The sequence below is a fragment of the Misgurnus anguillicaudatus genome, chromosome 12, assembly GCF_027580225.2.
Source record: "Misgurnus anguillicaudatus chromosome 12, ASM2758022v2, whole genome shotgun sequence".
Lineage (NCBI taxonomy): Eukaryota > Metazoa > Chordata > Actinopteri > Cypriniformes > Cobitidae > Misgurnus > Misgurnus anguillicaudatus.
Window position 1 is genome coordinate 20,988,173 of NC_073348.2, and position 21,702 is coordinate 21,009,874.

The 21,702-nt window shown below is 34.9% G+C and overlaps 1 protein-coding gene across 1 annotated transcript; it reads right to left on the reverse strand.

Annotated features, from left to right (window-relative positions):
- Window positions 1-3,264: 3,264 nt before the first annotated feature.
- slc5a1 (solute carrier family 5 member 1) lies at window positions 3,265-21,144 on the reverse strand. The gene is made up of 15 exons (XM_055208824.2): window positions 20,803-21,144; window positions 19,542-19,613; window positions 17,561-17,665; window positions 17,004-17,063; window positions 16,745-16,849; window positions 16,065-16,170; window positions 13,298-13,378; window positions 13,000-13,211; window positions 9,213-9,348; window positions 8,998-9,105; window positions 8,763-8,913; window positions 8,458-8,626; window positions 7,883-8,098; window positions 6,040-6,145; window positions 3,265-4,165 (listed from the first exon to the last, which is right to left on the reverse strand). The coding sequence occupies exons 1-15, from the start codon at window positions 20,932-20,934 to the stop codon at window positions 3,951-3,953; spliced, it is 1,974 nt and encodes a 657-aa protein (XP_055064799.2). The 5' UTR covers window positions 20,935-21,144; the 3' UTR covers window positions 3,265-3,950.
- Window positions 21,145-21,702: the final 558 nt, after the last annotated feature.

The window sequence follows — 21,702 nt, forward strand, 5'->3', positions numbered from 1 at the left end:
GATAATTTAGCTCACAGTTGAATTATGAAACATAAAAAATTTGTACGGACATACTGTAAAGGTAAGTGTATGGTAGTGCATTATTTATCTGAAGCCGTGTCATGTGTAGAGATGCTGGGAGCAGAGGATTGTGTTATATAACAGATTTTCATCAGATTTAGCTTGACAAGTCTTTTGCTTGACCTATAGATAATCCCCAGTGATGTATTTCTGATTTTATAGGATTAAAAATATGAATGTAAATGAAGTGATCGCCCATGCAAAACTCATAACCTTGATGTTGGTGGCATTGCTTTGTTGTTGTTAGGGGGATTAGTGCTAAACAGCACTAAAAGTGGTTCTTGGCTTGTAATCATAGAGAAACCATTTTAAGTGCCATATATAGCACAGATGAAGTACCTGTGTAGAACCCTAGTGCTATATACACTCACCTAAAGGATTATTAGGAGTTCAGTTTCTCATTAATGCAATGGTGTAATGGTGTGGGGGATGTTTTCTTGGCACACTTTCGGCCTCTTAGTGCCAATTGGGCATCGTTTAAATGCCACGGCCTACCTGAGCATTGTTTCTGACCATGTCCGTCCCTTTATGACCACCATGTACACATCCTCTGATGGCTACTTCCAGCAGGATAATGCACCATGTCACAAAGCTCAAATCATTTCAAATTGGTTTCTTGAACATGACAATGATTTCACTGTACTAAAATGGCCCCCACAGTCAGCAGATCTCAACCCAATAGAGCATATTTGGAATGGTGGTGGAACGGGAGCTTGGTGCCCTGGATGTGCATCCCACAAATCTCCATTAACTGCAAGATGCTATCCTATCAATATGGGCCAACATTTCTAAAGAATGCTTTCAGAACCTTGTTGAATCAATGCCACGTAGCATTAAGGCAGTTCTGAAGGCGAAAGGGGGTCAAACACAGTAATAGTATGGTGTTCCTAATAATCCTTTAGGTGAGTGTAGAACCATATGTGGTGCTATAGTGGTGCCATATGACCCCTGTATGGTTCTTCATTGGTGCTTCATGTGCTATATAGCACTAAAAATGGTTCCTCTATGATTACAAGCCAAGAACCACTTTTAGTGCTATTTAGCACCATTTGTTTTAACAGTATAAGTCTTACCAAGCAATACAAAACATACTTAATGTTATTATGCTGTATTTCATTATATTTTTGTTGTGAATGTGTTTTACTTTAGTCTAACCGCACCAATGACTAAATGATGAAAACATGTTTGTATAAGGAGATTTTGCAGAATGAAAAGAAAAACACATCCCTTCATTCAAGCTTCTTTACTGTATAGATCAACTTTACTCCCCCTACTGCACATCATACAGTCATGCAGTTCAGTTTATAGCATGCCTGGATTTACGACACCATTCACACTCATTCTCAACACATCCTACTGTGGTCACTTCCTATTCGTCTACTTGATGCAAAGCAAGGTGATATATAGTAAGCAGTATTTAGCCACTTGTAAAAGGCAACTAACAGCCTTTTTAAATATTAATACATTCCTATTTAATTTTTGTTCAAAATAACCTTTAAGATTAAATAAAAATTAATTTTATAATTTTAATAGTAACTTTATCACAATAGCATAATCTCAAATAAGGAAATTTAGTTAGTTTAGTTAATTAATTAGTTTATACCCAGATAAAAATAAAGTATACTTGAATGTCAGAAAATATATACATACATGCATTGTTACTTTTGTGCTATATAGTGTTAAAGAAAACATATAAACTACAAATAAACTTATTAAACGTTTAAGTGCAATGATGTTTGGGTATGTATATGTAGTTGTGTAGGGGTGCGGGTATATGTATGTACAGTACAGGCCAAAAGTTTGGACACACTTGACTAAAATGTTAACTATGATCTTAAAAATCATTTAAGCTGAAGTAGTATGGTTAAATGCTTAAAATTACTTTTGTAGACAAAAATATACCTGTGCCAAACAGATTAATTTTTGTTATTAGAAAACTTACATTTTATTTAAAAATATTATTTTTGAAATAGACGACTTACACTGAATATTGTAGAAAAAGCAGCCAATAAGAGCCTCGATTAAATATGAACTCCTATACTCTTTAAAATTCCTCCAAAAATTGAAAATTTAAGAAGCTTCTTAAAAAATGACCACATACGGTTCAACAATTTCTAGGCAAAGGGTGACTGCACTTCAAATAATAAAATATAACAGAGATTTGGTTTATTTTGGATGCTTTTAGTCACCAATATAATTTCCAAAGTTGCATTTGTGTTATGCCATAGTTTGGATGAGTTTATTTTTAATATGTTATATGGAATAATGTATAAATAAAGAACGAGTGAGTGTGTCCAAACTTTTGGCCTGTGCTGTATGTTTTTATATGTATATGGGTACCTATATGTGTACAGGTCTCTTTATATATGTCTATCTCTTTATAGTTGGCACTTCCAACTATATACAACTTTGTCTGATTGTTTTGATATTTGATTTTATCCTCATTCTTGTTTTCTCTTCCTTTATATTTCTTTTATTTTTTAACTGTTTTATTGTAAAGCACTTTGGATCAACAGTTGTGTTAAATCTGTGCTATATAAATAAACTTTGACTTGACTTTAAAAAAAGTAAACTGATCATTAGTGTGCCTGTTTAAATGAATGGTGCCTTAGAAGAAGTTCTTAACTAACCATCTTAAGAAGTACTAAAGACTAATTTGTTCCATTTTAAGTACAAAATTAGTGCATGAAAACAGTACATTACTAACTGTACTTACTGTAAAGTGTATTATAGCGCACTTTTTCATCTGGGAAGTAAGTTTGTGTAATGAGTTTTTGGACTCTTAAGCAGTTCCATAATATGTCCTTGGCAACAAAAGTTCACATGAAAATATTATACTAATATTTTTTCCTTTTCAATCTGATTCACATACAATTTCACATTGCTAAAATTGTTAAACTCACACCAAATGAATGTATTGTTTTCTTCAGAGAAATTCATCATTGAATCACACTAATAGATCACTCATTACTTCTTAAATGACTGTAGAATGAGGAAACCATGACATTGGTGGACTTTGATTTCAGATGTATCGATAGAAACTTCATGCAAAATTAAATATTAACTTTTCTTCAGTAAAGCCTCCTAAAAGCAATTTCAGCCTCATATGATGCTATCCTGAAACAAGCTTGAAGTGATCAAAATTATTTTGTCTAAAATAAACATGCTCTCATGTACACATCTTAATAAACACACAGGCAAATATTTCTATATAAATGCTAAAATGTATTTATTTTATTAACAAAGTCAGTAATAATTTAATTAATATTCATATTACAGTACATATGAAATACATTAATAATACCATGTCAAAAATATGAATATTAATAACATCCTCTCTTGTCCTGGACAAACACATATTTTACTTACAAAAGTAAAGAGACACGGCTTACAAACAGCAGTTAAAGTGTCCTGTGTTAGCCAAAAGCTAAGCTTTAATTTGATCATAAAGCATCAGGGCTGTTTACAAAATATGTATGTTTAACATTACCAGTCAGATGGAAAGGACAAATGTAAGGTTTTTGACAGGTAAACATAGTTACATGTATTGAAAAATGGTAGACATCTAAAACAAGTTACTATAGCAGCTACTAAGGACCTGATTGTGTACATTTTCGGTCTAAAAGCCAAAGTCAGGTGAAGTGCTCCAGATGACATAATGTAAATCTAAATGTACAGCGACAAGATATTTTATTCCTTGTCTATAAAGAGTGCAGATTTGGTGAAGATGCAATAAGGCAATTTGTGTGGAGGACTCAGTAACCTCCAATAAGACTAAACATATTGTGTTTGATGTCAGCAGAAAGATCTTTCTATACACAAAACAGAGATTTAATTCTTCAACATCCCTTTTTGTTTTTGCATACTTGGAATTTTCTGGGAATTTTTTTTTAACCGAAGAAACCATGGAAAAAGACGCAGACAGCGAGGAGTAGGATGGCGTTAGCGTTTACCACGTTTCTCCACAAAGGTTTCTCAGTTGTATCGGTGAGCTTCAGCTGGAGCGCCGCCTCCTCCTCTTTAGTCAGTTTAGGGGCGTTACCCTGATCAAAGCCACAGAACCAGTTGTACGCCTTCTTGAAACAGTTCGGCTCCGCACGTTCTTCTGTGCAAGACAAAGGCCAACAGCTGTTATCAGTTGCTCATAAAATATTCATCTGATGATAATACAATTATTAATCTATGTGATTTGCACGAGTAAGACATTTTGCCTGCATTAAAATATTTCTTTGTTCCTAGAACAGCACTCTTATCAACTAATTACGGACCATCTGACGCATGCCGCCCATTAAACTGGCAAGCACAATTGGCAGAATTGGCTGGATGCCACTCGATTTCTGGTGGCTGGTTTGTACCAGATTTCCTAAATGGATAAAGGCACCAGCTGACAAGTGCTTTTCGTGTGTGTTTCTAAAGAATGATTTGTGGACTGGGACTTTAGCAGCTTGATTTTGGTTGACCCTAGCTAATCTATTATTGTGTTATCAGTACTTTTCTATGATCTCTAAAAAAACTATTACGCAGAAGATGTAATATAAATCTCAGGTGTGCCTAGAAAGAGACAATGAGCACTTTTAGTTAAAATATATTTGATTTCTGTGAATACAGTAGTCTCACACTATTGAGATATGGCGACAGCATACAACTCACTGAAGGCAGAAGCTATGGTGGTAATGCAGGACTGTCAGTTGTGCTCGATGGCCGGGGATTTATCAGTGTGACGTCATATTAACAAGAGGATCATAACGGCACGTCTAATAGGACTGCTTTGGTTTAATCAGGATTAAAAAAGAAGGAGAGGGTGTTTTTATCATTGTCAGGTGGTAATGTTTAGACACTGCCAACACACATTATGTCCAAACACCTTGTACAGTAAATGTGGATTTTGCTTAATAGGTGCCCTTTAATACAACCTATTAAACTACTGCTATGCAAGACTACCTTCATCTCTACTCCTAAAAATGTCCCAGAAAACAAGAAGTTATTTCTAGGTTTATTTTGTACATGTATACTGTAAGTTATATTTTACTAAACTCTTAAAGGGACACTCCAATTTTTTTTTTTTTATTTGATTTTTACCGTTTTGGAATTCATTCAGCTGATCTCCGGGTCTGTCTATATCACTTTTAGCATAGCTTAGCACAATCCACCGAATCTGATTAGACCACTAGCGTCGCACTCAAAAATGACCAAAGAGTTTCGATATTTATCCTATTCAAAACTTGACTCTTCTGTTGTTACATCTTGTAGATGAATGATATTATGCAGTGCCCGAAAATAGTCCCCTGCTATTCAAGTTACCAAGAAGACTGTTTTTGGGTGCTGCGTAATATCATTGCACCTCCTGCAGCCATGTTATGGCAGCAAGTTCCTTGATTATTACGCCAGTTTGAGAGTATAGTTTCTAAACATATCTGTCTAGAAAATCACAACTTTTAATTTTCCGTCGGTCTTAGTACACGATGTAACAACAGAAGAGTCAAGTTTTTAAACAGGATAAATATTGAAAATCTTTGGTCATTTTTGAGCGTGATGCTAATGGTCTAATCAGATTCTATGGATTATGCTAAGCTATGCTAAAAGCGGAACCTCCAGAACCGGAGATCAGCTGAATGGATTCCAAAACTGTAAAAATGAAATGTTTAACTCTAGGGGAGCTGAAAAATGAGCATACTTTCAAAAACAAAAAGTGGAGTGTCCCTTTAAAAATGAAGTTAATACAAAAGGGTTCTTCACAGATTCCCTTGAAGATTCTTTTTTGGCTCCCCAAAGAACAATTTAGTCAAGGGTTCTTCAAATAATAATTTCTTTCTTACTTTTTATACTGTAAGCTGAAGAACTTTATTCACAACAAAAAAGTTTTGTGTGATGTTAAAGGGTTTTTATGGAATCTTATAGCCAAAAATGTGCACTTTTCTTTTTAAGAATGTTTGTAATATGTATTTAGCAAGTATGCGGCATGTAAATATGCCAATATACCTTCTATTTCCATGGTGTCAGAGTCCTGATCTCCAGTCCATTCATCGTTTTCCAGATCAATCCTTTCCTCAGTGCTGTTCCTCAAACTCCAGCAAAGCCTGTGCAGCTGTGGAAAGACAAGGGATCAAAAAATAAAGACAGAGGGACACCTTAATGGAAAAATCAGTTTTTTTGCACAGATATAAATCTCATGGTAATACGCAACTATATAATATAATAATACATTTCAATATAATCTTCTTTTGTCCCTGACGTTGGGGTTTAAGGGTGGAGTTTTATTTGCGTTTTTTCAGATAATTGTACGATTCACACTGTATAGTGTAGGATAGGGATTCATTGGCATAGGTATGAATGTTTGGTATGAATTAGGGATGCATCGATATGGAAATTTTGGCCGATACCGATAAGCGCTAAGTCTTTATATTTGGGGGCCGATTACCGATATCTATAGGCTGATAAATATTCATATTATTTTCACAATGAAACACTCGCAGACCGCGGACATCTTGTCTTTGCGCTAGACTAGCATACTCTTCTTAAGCCCGCAACACGTGTCATCTTCGTGCTATGTCACAGAAAGCACCAATCAAAACTCCACATGGCCAGCAATGAGCAAGTGAAGTGGTTCAACAAACCAAAATAATCCATAATTTATCGCCTTTCATTTATCGGCCTAATTTTGCTATCAGACCGATAATATAAAAAGCAAGCAGTTATCGTCGGGCGATATATCGTGCATCCCTAGTATGAATGAATGATCTGGTTAAAGGTCCACTGTGTAGGTTTTAGTAGCATTTAGAGGTGAGACTGTGAATTGCAACGAATGGCTCAGTCCACAGCTCACCCTTCCCTTTCAAAACGCATATAGAAGCTATGGTAGCCGCCACAGGAAAAACACAACTTCGTATGAGACAACGTAGTCACGAAACACGCTCTATAGACCAGTTTGTCCATTTAGTTCATTATGTAAGGTCTTTATGATCCGCTGATAATATAGTTATGTAATTATATTGCATATTTGTCAATAGATCCTCCTCAAAGTTACACAATGCACCTTTAAAACAATTCAATAACTACGATGCAGTTTACTTATTTTAAAACAAAATGCGATGTGTCATTGCTACAGATTAGTTGGCTTTAAAAAAAAAAAAACATTCCAGGATAAATAATAAAATTGGTGTCAACTGTTGTATGTTTCACCTATAGCCTACTGCACTGAAAAAAAAACAATTAATTCAATTTACTATTTTTTTAAGTAAGTGTTTGCAATCACTTTATTTAAGCTACATTTAAACAAAAAATTAGAAAAAAAAAACTTTTTAAATGTAGCTTAAATAAATTGATTGCATCCACTTACCTTAAAAAAATTAATTGAATTCATAATTTTTTTCCAGCCTGTTAATGCAGATTTTCCACAACTAGATCTTTATTAGTATTAAACTCAGAACATGTTATACAGTACCTAAAAAAGTTAACATTTTAACGATATTTTCCCTAATAGCGTTGTTGTAAATTAGTGGTTCTCAAACTTTTCAGCGTGTGGCCCCCCTTGTGTATGGCACATTCCTTCGTGGCCCCCCCAAATAAAATATATGACAAAAACTTAAAATTTTAATTAAACAAATCATATTAAATTATACAAGTTAGTAGCCTTATTTTTTTAGATTTACTTAAACAATATTCGTGATAAATTACTGTATTTTATAAAATTTCATAAAACTGGGACCCCCTGGGACCATCTTGCGGCCCCTCTGGGGGCCCCGGCCCCTAGTTTGAGAACCACTGTTGTAAATTACATGTATTACGTGTAGTGTATTTTTCATTGCTATAAGAAAAAACTTACATGTTTGTCATCAATGGGTTTGGTCATGAGGGAGATGCCTAATATGAGAATACAGGATAAGACAAAGAGTATGATGGCAAAATAGAGGTAGTGCACACCGCAGATGATCGTAGGACAGTTGCTGGGTTGAACACAGCTGCCAGTCCCATAGGCGAACTCAGTTATCATGCGTGAAAGACCCACCAACAGGCCAATACACATCCCATAAAAGGCACCCTGTAAGGGGAGAGCAACACTGTTAAAAATGTCTGTTTGCCATTAACTTACTGTAGAATTAAATTCGTGTTATTTACTGGCAACAGTTTGTTCAAAGTTAAATGCCTTTGTCTTTACAGAATCAAACTATAAAATAACAACCTCATGCAAAATCCTCATCAATCTTTTTCTGTTTTTTTTTTTATGGTTCCCAGAATGCTTTGCATGAGGCTGTTATTTTAGTTTTAGACTTGCAACACTGATGGGAACCTAATGAGAAATATCTTTGAGAATAATGATGGCCAAAGACATACTATAAAATGTATACTTTCTTGACTGACAAAATTTAAATAAATTTAGAAAGTACCGAGACAACTTACAGGTTCATTGACTCGCTTGCAGAAAATGGCCAGTGCGAAGACGGCAGCGATGGGTGGAGCCAGATAACTGGTAATGGACTGAATGTAATCAAAGAGCTGCCCGCTCTGAGCCGACTGCACGATGGGGATCCACGCAATACTCACGCCAATAAGAACCAGCATAAAACACCTATAAATTCATGAAATACACCATTACTTCTTCAACTTTTGCCTTTAAATGCAAGGGCAGTTCAAACATACATGAGCAAGACAAAGCTGCTTATGAAGATCCACAATACAAACACACACTGGACACACATACGCACCTGCCAGCGATCATGAGCTCCTTTTCTTTGGCCTTGGGTCGGATCTTGGTGTAGATATCCATGGTGAAGAGAGTACTGGCGCTGTTGAAGATGGACGTGAGGGAACTCATCAAAGACGCCAGCATGACGGATAACATCAATCCTCTGAGACCTTCACACATAACAACTTAGACTCGTGTCTTGAACCAATTCACACTACCTAAGTAGTCCAATTATGAGGAAAAATCAGCTTTACCATTTGGCATCAGGTCCACCACTAGTTTGGGATAGGCAATATTAGTGCAGCCCACACTGGTTCCACAGTGGCGGTAACACTCTTCTGGATCCACACATGCAATCACATCTGACATAAACAAGACACAGTTATTTTTCATGGCCAAATAAAAGCAAATGTCACAACCAGTCTACCACCATTTATTTTCCCAGACCTGCATTTCCAGTTTTTCTTACCTGGGTACAGTACTCTGCTGATCATGCCAGGGAAAACCATTAGGAACATGGGAAGAAGTTTGAGGTAACCACACAAGATGCAACCAGCTTTCACGTGAGATAAGTTCTTGGCGGAGAGACAGCGCTGGACAATCACCTAAAACAGTTGTAATGTTATGTTAGCGCACAATGTACATAAACTTCCATTGAAACATCCATTATCAGCCTTAAGGAGCTTTGAATGATCAATACACAATATAAAATCAATATAAATATATAAGCAATATAAAAATAGTAAGTTACCCTATTTGCCTTAAAATTTTAATTTAATAACGTCATATTAAAAGTTATCAATAAAAGTTGAATTAACTAAATATTTTAATGCAACCAAATAACAAACTTTTTTAAATTGAACCAACTTTTTTGCATAGATCACACAAATAAAATAACACAGGAGGGTCATTCTACAAAAAAGGTGGAAATGCTTGTCCCTTGCTTTTGCAGACCCCTTAATCATTTAATTTGACCCAAAAATCCCATTATGATATATATTTAATAAATATAGACTGTCCTTAACATAATGAGAGAGTTTATTTATGTAATTTTCTTTTTTTTCCTTTTTTAAACTTTTTTTTAAAATGTCTGTGCCTGAAAATTGCCGTCCCTTTGATCATACATGGAAGTTGAACTGTGTACTTATTATTTAAAACCATGTTTTTTATAAAACAAATCTAATTTACATTTACCTTTAACCCTGTATGAATTTACTACAACACTGAAATGGTAAAAATATACTATTTATATGAATAATATCAAATAAATATTTGTCCCCCAAATTTATGTCATTGGTGTTACCCTACCCAAAGCACCTTTATTTTGAAACAATGCATCAGATCTTTGAAGTTTTTCTTGGGGCAAGAGGTCAGTGAAAGAAGTGCAGTGGAGGAAGGCAAAAGGTTTGTGAGATGTCTTACCTTATTTGTCTAAAATATCATGATATATCTAAGAATTTTGCTATAAGATTTTTTGGATGTCATTAGTGTTACTCTTTTTTATAGCTGGGAGTGTTAAGATCTTTACATAAAAATACATTATACTGAATAAGTATGTGATTGTTACATCTCTGATGAAATAGCAACTGGCTAATGGCAGCCATTTCGTTAAAATTTTTGTTTTTTTCTGTAAATTGTCATTGGTGTTACCATCATTGGTGTTACCGTTATTGGTGTTACCGTCTTCTCTAATGAGTACTTCCTAAGCACTATTCCTTTAACTGACCAACATAAAAGCATACAAACAAAACAAGATAGAAAAATGTTTAAGTTTATACGTTTTATCATATTCATTATCTATTATTATATTCTCATTTTGTCAGGTATTTAAGATAAAACGTCATGGATTCTTTATTAAAATGTATTAAAAATTAAACATAGATTAAGCATCCCGTTTTGCGGATTCATAGAAGTTAGTTAATGCTATTATAGAAGTTTTGGGTGTTTTGAAAGGAGTTCATTTAAGCAGATTTCCATCACCCGAAATCCACCTTTTCTGTAGAATGACCCAGGAACATGCAAGTCTGCATGAGATAAACTTTGACTCTTGCTTATAGGCTGTTAACTTGAAGTGTGTGAATATCTTTTCTTGGGCTGTTTGTGTATCTTATCTATGAAGTGTAGACTGTGTTCTAACAAAAATCTGTGCATGTCTGTCTAAATTTAGACTCGGTCTAAAACAAGAATGGCATTGTTCATCCTGGGAAACTTAAGATAAAAGTGCAGTTTCCTAAAATGGATGTGTTCACAATTTGCCTGTAAGTCTATGTGACCCCGTCTGTGAAATTCAGGCTAAAGTCTCATAATACAGTGGTTCTCAAACTGGGAGCCGTGGCCCCCTGGGGGTCCTCAAATGGTGCCGAGGGGCCCCAGTTTTAGGACATTTTATAAAATACATTAATTTATCAATTCTGTGTAATTAAACCTCAGAAAAATAAGTCTACTAACCAACAGCACTACATTGTATATTTTAAGTTTTGTTTAATTCAAATTTTATGTTTTACAATGTTTTTATGTCATAAATTGTCTTTGGGGGGCCACGAAGGGCAGAAGTGGGGGTTACCGTACACCGCTGAACAAGTTTGAGACACTGATCTAATAAGCTTGATTTCAGTCATTGATTTCAATCTTTGACATGACCTTACTCAGTCAAAATTAAAGGGGTGGTTCAATGGTATTTCATGCATTCTGACTTATTAACACAGTTATAGAGTTGTTTTCTCATGCTTAACGTAGGCAAAGTGTCATAAAAGAAGTTGGACGAGTATTTCTGGCCGAATGCATTTCGCAAGGGTTCCTACAAGTTTTGGAAAGTTTTTTTCGATTACAGATCCAGCTGACGTTTTAGGGGTTTCTATACGCATCACTTCTTTTTATGGGCACTTCCCCCGGAAAACCCCGCCCACCCGTCAATCAGCGGGAGATGCTAGAACTTGCAAACATCTTATCACGCGACACAGCTTTGTTTAATTTCAAAACTCAACAATGGCAAGAAAGAAGAAGTGTGTTTTTGGATGTAAGGAGAAGAAATCCAGCCTTATGGAAACAATGGAAATAGTTTATTATCCGGGGTTTCAGCGGAGTTTTGCGTGTGTGTTTGATGCGCTGGATTTCATTGAAAAGTCCCAACCGGGTCATGAGTTGCATGCGTTAAGTAAGACTTCTGTCTTATGTCAGAAATAGGTGCGTGCATATTATATAAATGACACGAACATGTAGTGAATCATAAGTTAAACAGTGTTGTTTAGTGTTGCATGACTCATACTTGCTCCTCACGCGGTAGTAACTCCTTCTTCATTTTTTCGTACGTTATCGGAAAGATTCTGTAAAGCTAATCTTTCTTTTATAAATCTGATTAAACTAAAGACTCTTTGGCGATATAAATGATGTAATACTACTCTATAGGAACTCCAGATTAACATCAGAAATGCAGAAACAGTGTGTGTTATGTGAGCTTTAAAGATATTATGGTTATATTTTCACTGAATGTTCTTTATGTAGGATGATTTTATTACATGTAGAAAACAGTAAATCACACAAAATGACTTTTGCTGGGGGTTTTTCACAGACTAGGCCTGCATGTTACCAAAAAAATTTACTGCATAAATTTAAAGGCCACCTATTATGCAAAATCAAGGTGTTTGGACATAATGTGTGTTGGCAGTGTGTGAACACAACCACCCTATGATGAAAAACCAGCTCCACCCGCTGCTTGTTTTTTAATCCTTATAAACCAAAGCAGTCTCATAGACCTGCCGTTTTGATTCTCTTATCAATATGAGGTCACATTGAAAAAGCCCCGCCCACTTACAGTCCTGCATTACCAATAGTTTCCACCCTAAGCGAGTTGGACTGTGTCCATTAGATACTATTGTCTCAGACTGTATTAATCAGCTGTATTTTAACTGAAAGTGCTCACTGTCTGTCTGTTTGTAAGGAAGTGATTTGCATTTAAAGGTCCAGACATTAAAACAGCACGTGTTTGCTCCCACCCAAATAGGAGCATTTTGGACATGCTATAATAAATGATCTATGGCATGTTTTAAGCTGAAACTTCACAGACACATTCTGGGCACATCTGAGACTTATATGACATCTTGTAAAAAGGCCATAATATGTGCCCTTTAAACCCAGATGGAACCTTGAAAATATTTAATTCTAGTCCAACTACCCCTGCTATAGTTATTCACACTAAAAATCATATCTAGAATCTATTACAAATATTTCCCAGAAGTCCTTATAAATGCATCAATCACCTGATCAGTGCACCAGTACCAGCCGGCCTGAATAGTAAGACCGAAAATAAGTCCTGGCCAGGGCAAATCTCCTTTGATGGGGTCTCTGAAAATGTGAAATGCGTCTGCGCGAGGGGTGTAGCACGCTGAACTGATGTTTTCGCTGACCACTGACGGGATTGCGTTCATGTACTTTTGCTGTAAGTTCTCGTAACCTCCGACCTCATTGAACGCTGTTGAAATAAACAGGAAACTGGGAAATGTTTCATGAGGTCACTAATGATCATTTAGTACTGATTAAACTCCAGAATGGACTTACCGAAACCCATAAGAATAAATGAGCCTATAACCATGATGATGGTCTGTAAGGTGTCTGTGTAGATCACCGCTGCCAGTCCACCTGTACAGAAAAGATAAAAGTTTTTTTTTAATCTTGTTAAATGCTTTGCCTCTTTGACAAATTTTTATATATTTTATAAACTCAGTTTGAAATAGTGCAGACTTTCATTGCGCTAGATATCATACAAGCATAATCAGACCGGCAGACAAGATAATTTCTAATGTTTACTCCCCCGGGAAACAAATCTGTACCAACCCATAAACTGCAATAAACCTCTTATACAACTGACCATAAGGATGACATAAGTTTAAAGTCATGATGCATCATAGAGTTTGGCTTCCACAGCCTTATCGTGCATTAGAATGGGTAATTACCCATAATAGGCTACAATAAACAGCACATCTCATTCACAGCAATCCCATTGGTGGTCCTACAACCCTTGAGAATAACAAAAGTTGGACTTTATTCTATGGTGTCATTTGAGTGCAGTTAGCATCTCCGAGTTGATTTAACCCAAACAAAGGAAAGTTTAAAGGAAAACACCACAGTTTTTCAATATTTTACTATGTTCTTACCTCAACTTAGACAAATTAATACATATATATATATATTTTTCAATGTGTGCACTTAATTTTTGTACAGCGCTTCGTGAATGTGTTAGCATTTAGCTTAGCCCCATTCATTCCTTAGGATGCAAACAGGGATGAATTTAAAAGCCAGCAAACACTTCCATGTTTTCCCTATTTGAAGACTGTAACATGAGTAGTCACACGATTAAGTATGGTGGCACAAAATAAAACGTGAATAAATAATTGAGAACTATATTGAATGGCGGAAGAGCACTTAGTTTGCAGCACTTCGACCTCGATGCGCAATATAGTTCTCATTTTTTTGTCTACTTAAAAAAATACTTACCATACTTACTCATGTAACTACTCATGTAACAGTCTTTAAATAGGGAAAATATGGAAGTGTTTGGTGGCTTTTAAATTCATCCCTGTTTGGATCCTAAAGAATGAATGGGGCTAGGCTAAATGCTAACATATTCACGACGCACTGTACGAAGATTAAAGGATTAGTCAATTTTTATAAAAAAAAGAATCCAGATAATTTACTCACCACCATGTCATCCAAAATGTTGATGTCTTTCTTTGTTCAGTCGATAAGAAATTATATTTTTTGAGGAAAACATTCCAGGATTTTTCTCATTTTAATGGACTTCAATGGACCCCAATACTTAACCGTTTTAATGCAGTTTAAAATTGCAGTTTCAAAGGACTCAAAACAATCTCAAACGAGGCATGAGGGCCTTAACGAGCGAAGCGATTGTCATTTTTGGCAAGAGATATGAAAAATGTGCACTTTTGAACCACGGCTTCTCTTCTTCCTCCGGCTGTGTGATGAGCCAGCGCGACCTCACGTAATTGTGTAATGCCGTGGAAAGGTCACGTGTTACATATATTAAACGCACATTTGCGGACCATTTTAAACAATAAACTGACACAAAGACATTCATTAGAATCATTCAACATACAACACTGTCGAAACGCTGGGGCGTAGTTTTGATACGTAATCCTTGACCTCTTGACGTGATGATGATGTGATTGCGTGAGGTCGCGCTAGCGCGTCACAGGACCAGAGAAAGACAAGAAGTTGTGGTTTGAAAGTGCATATTTTTTGTTTTTCTTGGCAAAAATCACAATCATTTCGCTAGAAAAGACCCTTATGCCTCGTTTGGGATCATTTAGAGTTTTTTGAAACTGCAATTTTAAACTGCATTAAACTGTTACGTGTTGGGGTCCATTAAAGTCCATTAAAATGAGAAAAATCATCAAAAAACATAATTTCTTCTCGACCGAACAAAGAAACACATCAACACCCTGGATGACACGGTGGTGAGTAAATTATCTGGATTTTTTTTGGAAAAAAATGGACTAATCCTTTAAGTGCACGCACTGAAAAAAGATAGGTATGTATTAATTTGTCTAAGTTGAGGTAAGAACATAGTAAAATATTGAAAAACTGTGGTGTTTTCCTTTAACATAGGGAATGTGGGTATAATGTACACCACTGTCTATAAATGCTAAAATATATAACCACTGTACTACTGTTTGTTGTACAGTATTTGAGAAGATACAAGCTGATTTTAACACTTTTTACTCCAAAAAATAAATTTTCAGTGTTGATTTATTTTTTATTCTTAATTATTTTACACTGTAAAAAATACTTTGCTGCCTTAACATTTTTTGTTAAATCAACTCAGATCTACAAGTCATGTCAACAGAGATGAGTTGTCACTCTTGTAAAATATAGTTGAGAAAAGTCAAATTAATTTTGTAAGTTATAACAACTCATCTCTAGTCAAGATAAATAATAGTAAGTTGAAATGACTTAAATCCGAGTTGATTCAAAAAAAATTTTCAAGGCAGCAAAGTATCTTCTACAGTGTATATATCCTTATTTAACACCATTCCAGCTTCTTTGGCTTTATTCAGGGTTTGAACCAGTATTTAGAGTCTGCTTTATGTCCACATTATTAATCTTTCATCTCTTTCATGTCTTTGGGCTGCCAAACTGGAGTACCCGGAGAAAACAGGAAGAAGACGGCATACAGTAAAGAAAACAGTCACTGTACCACCCCATCTAATGATTTAAATACTTGACAACTTACCCCAAGCTTATATCTTATATGTATGAATAGAATGCCAACGTACAGAATGCAATATTTATGCAGTGGTGAACTCACCTGTTACTGTATAAAGCGCTGTAATGAGCAGCAAAAGAAATACTGCCAGGTAAATGTTGAGTCCTAAAGCCTGATTAATAAAAATGGCTCCTGCAAACATATCTGCCTGAGAAGCGGAAATAAACAAGAACATAGAAAAGTGGGTGGTGGAAATGATAGGGATATTTACATTGACTTCACATGGCAATAAAAGGTATTTTCACATGGACAATAAGCACCGTATCAGATCTACTATCAGACTACGCATGTTTAGTTAAGGTTTAAAGCAAATATTATCTAAAAAATACGGTAAATACAGAGATAAAGTAGCTTCTAGTGAATCAGATTTTCAAATGTATTGCTTTTATAGGACAGATATGATCCTAATAGGTAAACCTATTTACAGTAATCATCTGTACCAATAAAATCATCTGTCTTTATTTTAAAACATCATTTACGAAACAAAAGACATCATTTAAACAACACTGTAGATTTACTTTATGGTTATAGGGACACTTTATGGGTAAAACATAAGGGTATAAAATGAAAATAACTTATTGAATATTTATTCACAAGCAACTTATATTTTTACTTAAACTCAAGAGGATTTTTGCCATAACTTTTATCTGTAAGTACCAAAATCACAGTATCACTGTATTACTATTTAATATCTCTACTTGATGACAGAGATTTTAACTCACAGAGATTTTGGTGAAGACATAGAGACACAGGGAAAGCACGGAGAGGTAGATACGGATGCGCTGTCCACCAAACCGTTTCTTTAGGTATTCGGGCATGGTCACCACCTGCAGATAACATTAGCATACTGTATGACCATAAAAAGATATGTGATTGCATAAAATATATGTTGCACAGATAAGCGACTGCAGTCCAAATGTAAGCAACATTTGAAAGCGTTATGTTGCAATGTTGAATACAGGTGAATAAATGAAAGCGTACCCCAGCCTTTATGTATATGGGCACAAACAGCCATCCCAGAATAATCACGACAACAAGAGCCTGAGGACAAACATTGCTGAAAGTCACACTTTCTACTGGTTATTGTTTTTACAATAATACTGTTTGCATAAATTATTCAATTTTGCTATTAGGAGATGTCAATAAAATTATATGAATAAATGTCAGTTGTTGAATGTTCATACAGTGCAATTATTTTGTTTATTTTTATTATTCTGTGTGTAATAAAAAATGATGCAACTGATTACTAGCAAAACTATAGGTCAAAGTTTACTTGTTATTGCCATTTGCCTCAAAATACTTGCACTGTACAAAATATTTGTTGGTTCAACATAAAAAAGTAAGTTACCTGGTTGCCTTCGAATTTTGAGTTAATTCAAGCTTAAAGTATTAGTTAACTCAAAAAATAAAAAAATCAACTAATTATTTTAAGTTGAATTAACTCAAAATGAGTTGAATTAACTTTTTTTACAGTGTGGAATATGCAATATACATAAAATAATTTTTGTTTTTATTTTCAGTTTTTTTAACATACGTACGTTCCATTCAAAGCCTCCAATGGCAATACCAGCAGCAGCTCCAGTCCCTGCTATTCCTACAAAATGGCCACTTCCAATGTTACTTGCAAAGAGAGAAGCTCCAATCTGAAAAAAGTTAAGAGAGTTTAAAATAACCCAATGGCACCGTATTGAAATTAAACAATTTAAGTAATCAGCAGAAATGTACTATGGAGCCTCTAAAGGGGACATGGAGCAAAAATTAAATAGTATAGTTCAACGTCACGTCGTGACCGACGAATTGGGAACGCGCCTCTACTTCGAGAAATCTACTTTGAGAAACTTCAAACACGCCAATGAACTTGGCATGCAGATATTTGCATCTGCCTGCGCCGCCCCACTGCTCGCGTATTTAATAAGGGGCCGGTGCAGAAATCGAATCAGCTGTTTGCACTGAGAAAGCTGAGCACAGTGCAGGGCTTAATTCAGCAATGGAACAGAACTGTGGCGACGTCAGGGAACGAGGGTTACATACACTATAAAAAATTAGAAATTACAATGTTATTGCAGCTGGGTTGCCGGTAATTTACCGTAGATTTACATTTATGTTATTTACTGGCAAGAGTTTGTTCAAAGTTAAATACATTTTAAATATTAACAAGTCTTTACCTTTACAGAATAAAACTATACAATAACAGCCTCATGCAAAGCATTCTGGGAACCAGAAATCATCATCAACCTTTATCTGTTTTTTGCTTCAGATTTTGTTTCCCAGAATGTTTTGCTTGATGCTGTTCTTTTAGTTTTACTCTGTAAAGACAAAGACTTGTAAATGTTTAATGTTCATTTAACTTTGAACAAAATGCTGAAAAAAAAAGTTGCCAGTAAATAACATAAATTTAAATCTACGGTAAATTACCGGCAACCCAGCTGCAATTTCTACGGAATTTTTTTACAGTGTACGTAACCGATACGTTTCACGTGCGCACGTGAAACTATCGTATGCGCACGTGAAACTATCGAGTTTAGTTTCACATGCGCATGTGAAACTATCACAAGCTCACGTACTGTAACACCTTCACGTGCGCACGCAAAACTAAACTTTTTTAAAAAATTCTGCACATGAAGGTTTCAGGTGAGAACATGAAACTAAACTTTCAATATTTTTACTCAAATGTTACCTAACATTGAAAAAATTATTCATTCAATTTACTAGATTTTTTTAAGTTAAGTCGTTGCAATCAATTTATTTAAGCTACATTTAAACAAACGTTTTTTATTTGATTTTACTTTACTAATCTTTTTTGTTTAAATGTAGCTTAAATAAATTGATTGCAACCACTTACCTTAAAAAAAATTTGTAAATTGAATGAATTATTTTTTTCAGTGATAGGGGCTCGGTAAGATTCAGTGAGTTTACTTTGAAAGCACATTTGAGTCTTTCTTCAGAATATATTAACTCGTGTCTACTGTTTGACTATATCTGGCAATGCAATCTCTATAATGATAAGCTTGAAAACTGCCTCTTCTGTACATTCTAAGGTTTAATCCGAACAATAATGATTGCAACAATGAACTTTGTATTAACATATACCAAAGCGTGACTAATTCAGCTCAATAAAAATTTCATTCACACTGAAAGAGCGTTTCAATGTTCTAATGTGGACAACATCTGCCATCAAAATATCATGGCGCCATAAAAGACTTTGTTCACCATATCATAGGGTTACCATGAAAAGCATGCACTGGCAAATCAAGGGGGCAGTTAAGGTTACAATCACGCTATATTGATAACGTGTAGCCGCCTACTGATAAAAATGAAAAAAAAAAAACATGTCCGCTTATATGGCCACCTTTGTCTTGGATAAGAGATTATATAACAACAGAATAGTAATATAGCACATCATAAATAAATATATAGTAAATAGTCAAGTAATCAAATTTCTTTCTTTTCAGAAAGAAAATGCTATTACGCTTTCAAGCTTGTACAGTTTTCCTTTTTTATGTCAGTTCACGTACTTACCGGCCACCATACCATACTTCTGCCAGCCAGGAAAAATCCTCCTACAGTGGCTCGGTTTGTCCTCACCATTGCCTTTGAAGAAAAGAGTCAAGTATCACATTTGTTATCTAAAAGACTGATGTTGTTCATTATATTTTATAACACTCTCTCTACAGGTTTTCAATAGTTTAAATGTGCAGGTGGATTACAGATGTGTTATTATAGGACTATAGGCCTTCCTGTATAGAGCAATGCATTAGCAGCGTAAAAGGTCATGGGTTCAAATCCAAGGAAAACATACTGATAAAAATATGTACCTTGTACAGTAATGCACTGTACACTGAAAAAAATTAAGGCTGGATTTACTTAAAAATATAGTGGATCATTTTTGCATCCATTTTTTAAGTACCATTATTCAATTGCTTAAAAATTCAAGTAAAACTTACTTTAAAAGTGGATGCAAAAATGATGCACTATATTTTTAAGTAAATCCAGCCTTTATTTTTTCAGTGTACAGTGTATTACTGTACAAAGTTGATTTGAATAAAAGTGTCTGCCAAAAAATAAATGCATAAATGTGCAAATACGGTATAAACTGTAATTTATGGTAACACCTAAAAAACTAAATTTTAAACTAAATTTTTTCACTTTGATTGAAAAAACTTTTAGGTATTTTTTTAAAAAAATTTCCACCTTAAATTTTACTTAAAAGTGAAACTAAAGTGAAATTTAAATTTAAAAAACGTAATTAGGCATTACCAATTCAAGTAATTTTTTAAAATTATGCAACTTTTCACTTTTTATAGTGCACGCAGTCCCTCTTTAAGATAAATTAAGACAAATTACACAATGCACTGTAAAACAAATGCAGCATGAAATTAAAACAACTTGGGTTTGCAAGTTAATTCAACCTACTATTTTAAATTTTGACTTGTGATAAGTTGACCTAACTTATAAAAACAAGTTGAAATTTTTAAGTTAAAGTAACATAAAATATATATTGATTTGATATCAGTGCAATTGATTTGTCCACTATCACTACTGTATATTCCTTCCATGATCTATTTATTGATCTAACATAACAAAGCCATTCTCATATGAAGATTTGGAGCAATAACATTTACATATGCATATTTTGCAATTACGATTTACCCTCAAATCCCCCTCCTTCTCTAGTTTCAAAAGTTATCTCCCACACCTATTGTACATTTACATGTTGACACAAGGTTAACAATTCACAAAACAGCAAGTATAAAAAATAGTGGATTGAAAATACCATTGCCCATATTCCCACAGCCAGAACAACTAAGAAATATATCACAATTACTGAGATATCTGCTGGATTGTTAATCGCTATGGTGGAGTTTTGTTTTTCATTCCGGACAAAGGAGAATCCGAAATAATCTGCACCCATTTTGGTGGTGTTTCGGGGGGGCCGAGTGGATCACCACACTGCGTCCCTTTCTGACACGAGTCTGATGGTGAAGACACCTGACGCACACGCTTTCACCTGCAGGAGTACGACTGGTGCATGCGCACACAGTAGGCCATATATGTGCACTTGGCGATGGGTGTGACTTTCAGTTAATTATAAAAGTGTTTGTGCCTCAGAGCTGTCAAAAATCTGAGATTGTGCGATGATGAAGGAAACATTAATGATCTACTTGGCAGGAGATTTGAGATTGGGTTCCTGTGAAGACCCATGAACCTCCACATCATCTGCATATTTATTGTATTTATAGTTTAGGTTGTTTACAATTTTTTCTTGCAAAATTTGGGCATAATGAAGTTGAAAGGATAAGTGGCATTGTGGGTGTAAAGTAAGTAACAATGGTTGCAGAAAGTGAACATATACTAGATAAAGTTTATACAAAAATGATTGATAGATAAGAATGTTAACGGTTTTTAGGTGGGCTAAAAAGCCAAGCAAGTGGATTTCCAAAAGCAAACTAAATGTGTTTCTTTAAAATTCTCATTGATCAATAAATGCATCTGTCAAAATGGAGAGACAAATACGTATGATGCTTATGCTGGTAGATCTGTAGGCATTTTTATTCATCTTACTCATTGTTTCTTAGTTGAGCTCGAGCAAGAATGCACGATTTTTTATCTAGTCGACCTAAACTGATAAAGATGTGCTTAATCACAGTTTCAGTTTCTATAAAATCATATAGTCCGGGGC